The sequence below is a fragment of the Arachis ipaensis genome, chromosome B08 (assembly GCF_000816755.2).
Source record: "Arachis ipaensis cultivar K30076 chromosome B08, Araip1.1, whole genome shotgun sequence".
NCBI lineage: Eukaryota > Viridiplantae > Streptophyta > Magnoliopsida > Fabales > Fabaceae > Arachis > Arachis ipaensis.
Window position 1 is genome coordinate 3244891 of NC_029792.2, and position 5385 is coordinate 3250275.

The 5385-nt window shown below is 27.2% G+C and overlaps 1 protein-coding gene across 1 annotated transcript in view; it reads left to right on the plus strand.

Annotated features, from left to right (window-relative positions):
- The window catches only part of LOC107611902 (protein NRT1/ PTR FAMILY 2.6-like), a 7703-nt gene that overhangs the window by 1226 nt on the left and 1092 nt on the right, over positions 1-5385 (plus strand). The window contains exons 2-3 of the mRNA XM_016313773.2: positions 2672-2883; positions 3299-3828. Coding sequence (XP_016169259.1) covers positions 2672-2883; positions 3299-3828 — 742 coding nt within the window. The remainder of the gene's footprint in view (positions 1-2671; positions 2884-3298; positions 3829-5385) is intronic.

Here is a 5385-nt window from a genome sequence, read left to right on the forward strand (position 1 = left end):
AATTCATTATTATAACATTATACTATATTCTATTTTGTGTTGTTATTCTCAATCATTTTTTTAACTCTCTTTTCTTTAATTATCTCTAAATATAAACTAAAGAAAGCTATAACTAAACTTCAAATTACACCATTAAGCATCATTTTAAAAAAATATTTACGCCAACAAATAAAAATAAATCTATCTACTTAGAATTGAATATATTAAAATATTTTCTATTACATAAAAACACTAAAAAACACACAAAAATCAATATTTAAAAAAGAGGTCAACTTTATAAAACTTTGTTGTTGTTATTATTGTATAATTTTTTGTATATTTTTTCTGTTAAATAATTATATTGAATTATAAACAAATTGTCAATTTAATGTTTTGTACCATATCTTTTTACAAATGAACTTTATAATTTTTACATTAATTCACATATTATCTAATTGATTTCTAAAAAAATAATATTTTTAAATCTATACTATATAGTATAGTTAATTTAACTTCTAATGAATCATACGATTTTAGTATAGTTAAACTAACGACTAATACCCCAATCAATTTTTAAAAAATTTTTAGTGTAGCATTTTAGTCCTTAACAAATTTTAATTATCAAATCATTTTTTAAAATTTTATTTTTTTATTAGACAAATCAGTCCTTACATCAAATTATTCATCTATATGAAGGGATTGATATGAGAATTTTAAAACTGTTTAGAGACTATTATGTTTTCTATTAAATAACGACATCGACTGATTTGTTTAAGTTTTTTTACCAAAATTTGATGTGAGGATTAATATATCTAATAAAATTAAAGTTAGGAACTGATTTAATAATTTAAATTTGTTGAAAATTAAATTTTTCAACTAGAAATTTTTTGAGAACTAATTCAAAATATTACTCTAAATTAGCTTGTGTTAATCTAAACCTGTGGTAATAATTCTTTTCTAATTCCATACAATTATGTCTTGTCTGATATTTGAATTTTAGAATCAACATGGTCTATGTTTTGAGTGTTTATTATTGTCTTATCTATTTTTTCTATAGTTAAATTTTCAAAAAATTTAAGACTAATAAAAAAATGTATAAAAATTATGTTTTATTTACTTGTGTTAAAAATTGTTCTTATAAAATTGTTGTTTAATTGGTCCTAAATTGTTTGAAAAATTAGCGGTCTACGATATAGTTGATGCAAATAGAAAATTTTTGGGACAAAATTAAAACAAAATAAAATTTAGAGATATTTTTAAAATTTTTGCCAAATTTTAAAAACAAAAAATATACTTTACCCTTCTATATTTTATTTAACTTTTGATTATTGATATTGTCTTTACTCAAGCTAAGTGAAGTCAAATTATTAATTAATGTATTTGAAGTGAAGACAAGAAAAAGTATTAGTAACCAATAATTTTTAGCCAATAAAATAGCAGACGTTTCACGATAAAAAAATATCTAAAATTAGAAATAATAAAAAATCTAAAATTCAAATAAAAAAATTAGGATTAGTTTTTAGAATTTAGGATTTATGATTTAGAATTCAAAGTTTAGGATTTAGTGTTTTAGGATTTAGGATTTAGAATTTACGATTTAGAATTTAGAATTTAAGATTTAGAATTTGAAATTTAAAATTTAAGATAATCAGTGGTTGATAATCGGCGACAATGCTGGTCGCCTGAGGCGGTGGCTAGTACCGACAACAATGGTGGTCGTAGATTATGACTTGTAGTGATAAGTAAAATTGAAATTTTGACAGAAAGAAGAAGGAAAAATAGTAAAAAAATAATTTAAAAAATATATAAATGGGTATTAAATTTTTATTATTAATTGATGTTGGTTGATTTTTGGTTAGTCACAGTATATAATTGGAAGATAAATTAATAACGGATTAATTAATCAATTTTGTTTGCATATGATTAAAATATATCCATGATTTAAAATGATGTTTTTATATTTAAATATAAAAATTATTTGTCACAGCATGCATAAATTAACGGTAGTAAATATGTATATATTTTTTATTTGAATTTAAATAAAACACCAATAATACTTATAGTCAAAATTTGTAGATAACACATATGAGATCTTAAGTTCAAATTTTAGGATTGTCATGGTCTTAATTTAATTGTTATATGTTGTCTTTATTTGAGATTATTCAAAAACTAAATAAAACAAAATAAGTATGAATAGCAAATATATGTATAAATTAGTACATTTTAACTTGATGCAATTCTACAGCCTTTTTTATATTAAAATTTTGTTTGAGTCAAATAATTGTATAATCATTCTAAGTACTGTTGCACAGATTGAAAAGAAATACATTTATGTTATTACTAATACTTGCGAAAAAAATTCGAAGAGCCGTTTAAGTTTTGGCTCGCATGAATTTTTTACTATAGCTGGCCTAAGAAGCCTTAGAAAGCCTTTCCACAAGTGTCAATTTCACTAGAGACAAATATTGGATAAAGGAAATACCAGTTGAAGACCATTTATAGACCATTCAAATTGCACACCCACAGTATATTTTCTACCTCAATCTTAACCGTTAACATTTTTTATATTAAATCTGAATGATTAAATATATTAGAACAAAAAAGTTCCAGAATCCTATAATATAATAATTACACTTACACATGCTCATAGATGGATTTTAATTTCTTTCTATTTTTGGGTACCGTTGAACAGTAGCTGGGTTAGCACTTGCAAGTTCAGGAATTGGGGCAAACTTGATCGTATATCTGATACAAGAGTTCAATATAAAGAGCATAACTGCTGCTCAGATTTCTAATGTCTTTAATGGCAGCACAACTCTGTTCCCATTTATTGCTGCTGTGGTTGCTGACTCTTTCTTTGGCTCTTTTCCTGTAGCCTTGGTTTCTTCCTCTGTTGCTTTGCTGGTAATAATGACTCATAACTCTTAGCTTCCCCCAAGCTTTCACTTCAAGAATTGAATGGTTTTACTATATCATTATTGATCAACTCTTACTATAAAGTTTAATTTGCATTTTCTTTCATTATGATAATATTTTACATGCAAATTTTGATTGGATCCTACTTAGCTTGATTGTGACACAATATTTGCAATGATATCTATATAAGACTAGTGTATGCCAAATTTGAAAACATTATTTCTTGAACTTGAAGAAATAGTAACATGATAGATGAAAAGTGATGTTAGGACCATCCTTCTCTCCATGAAATGATGACTCAACAGTATAAAACCACATCCAATATTTTTTAGCTTTCATGCTACAACAAAGACACCAAAATTAAACAAAAATTTGATCTAAACAAAGTGATGTATTTACACAGGGAACAGTGATATTTGCGTTGACGGCAAGCATAAAATCCTTAAGGCCTGAAGGGTGCATGAACAAGGGATCAAGATTGTGCGAAGCACCATCGAGAGTGCAATATGGCGTCCTATACACGGGACTAACACTAGCAGCAATCGGCTTCGGTGGCATGCGCTTCACAACAGCAACTCTTGGAGCAAACCAGTTGGATAACCCAGAACAACCAGCCGTCTTCTTCAACTGGTTCTTCCTCACTTGGTACGTTTTTTCAGTTGCAGGCTTCACCGGAATCGTCTACATCCAAGTCAATGTGAGTTGGAGTGTGGGGTTCTGGATTTGTGCTGCTTCCATCTTGATTGACGTGATGGTTTTCTTGGTGGGGTACCGCTATTATCGCCCTGAAAACCCACAAGGAAGCGCCCTTGTGGATCTTGCTAGAGTTATTGTTGCTTCTGTTCGAAAGTGGAAGTCTCAGCTTTCATCAACAACACATAATTACTATAGTGGCTCGGTTCCAGTGTCGGCAGTACCGGGAAAAAGATTAAGGTACTGAAGTTTAGTGTTGTTGTTGGATTACTATTGCACTTTTGTTGTTTTGTTACTTACGTAGTGTTTGGTGGAGAGACAGAGACAGAAAGACTAAGATTGAGAGACAAAGACTAAGAGACAGAGATTAAAATAAATTTCAGTATTCTGTTTGGTGTAAAATAGGAGACAGGAATTGAAACAAGAATGAAACTCTAATTTAATTTGCACAAAGGGTAAAATTGGAATTAATTAATTGAAATAAAAGTATTTTAGATATAAAATGTTATTAAAGTTTCAGTCTCAATCTCTAAAAATTTCAATCCCCTGTGTTCCTACTTTTTGGAAGTCTATGTGTCCTTATTTTTTGAAGGTACTGAAATACTGAAATTTTAATACCAGTCTCTAAACTAACAAACACAATACTGAGTCTCTTAATCTCTGTCTTAGTACCTCAAAACAAATCATAATAATGCATAGGTACGGTTATTCACTTCCTTGAAGTGATCCATGTTATATCATGTCCATGCGGGTTACTGTTTGGTTGCATTTTTTCATCAGACGTCAAAATAGTTGATAGTCACATGTGTTAATGCGGTAGTAGGTGAATCAGCCACCAAATCATTCGTGCATATAAAATACATGCTGCAAGTCCGCGTTAAAAATAAATTAAATTATACACATATTTATACACAAATATATTAAAAATTAATTTTAGTGATGAATTTTAAAATACGAATAGTATTTTTAATCTAATTATAATACTACCGTCACAATTATTATACATAGTTAAATAAAGTTGTGTGATCAAATTCCAGTGTTAATCAAATTTGTAAATGTAGGAAACATTTGATTTTGTGAAATAAAATATTTAAAATTTAATTTAAATTTAGTTTACAATAAGAAAAAAAATATTAAATCCTGATTAACTTTTTAATGATAGTTAAATAAAATTTGTTGGAAGCAATAGTTTTTAGCTATGAATCACAGATACTTCGCTGTGTTATGTGTCCACGTGTCGAACACATTTTGGACACGACATTCACCGACACTCGTCCGACACGCATGTCTGCTGTGTCTACCGTGTCTTAATAAAAAATAAAAAATTCTTCTTCGGACACGCCTGGACACACCTAAATACCATCACATGTCAGCGTGTCCAGTCTTATTCTTAACATATATTTTTAAAATAAATTTAGATATAGTATATATTATTATTTATTAAAACAAAAAAATATTTTAAATACTTAATATAATTAAAATAAGACATTAAAAATAATTAAAAATTTTAATTTATATTTTAACATCAATAAAATATTAAAATATCATTACAATTTATCTAAAAAATACTTTATATTTTATATGTATGCGTGTCCCATGTTATGTAAAATTTTAAAATCCGCGTGTCGATGTGTCCTGTGTCATGTTGTGTCCCGTGTGTCAGTGTCCGTGCATCATAGGTTTTTAGTAATTTTAACTGCTATTTATTAATCAATATAAATATTAAATTACTTTTTAATAAATAAATTTTATTAATTTATATGTGTAAATTATAATAAATATGAGTGTAAACTATAT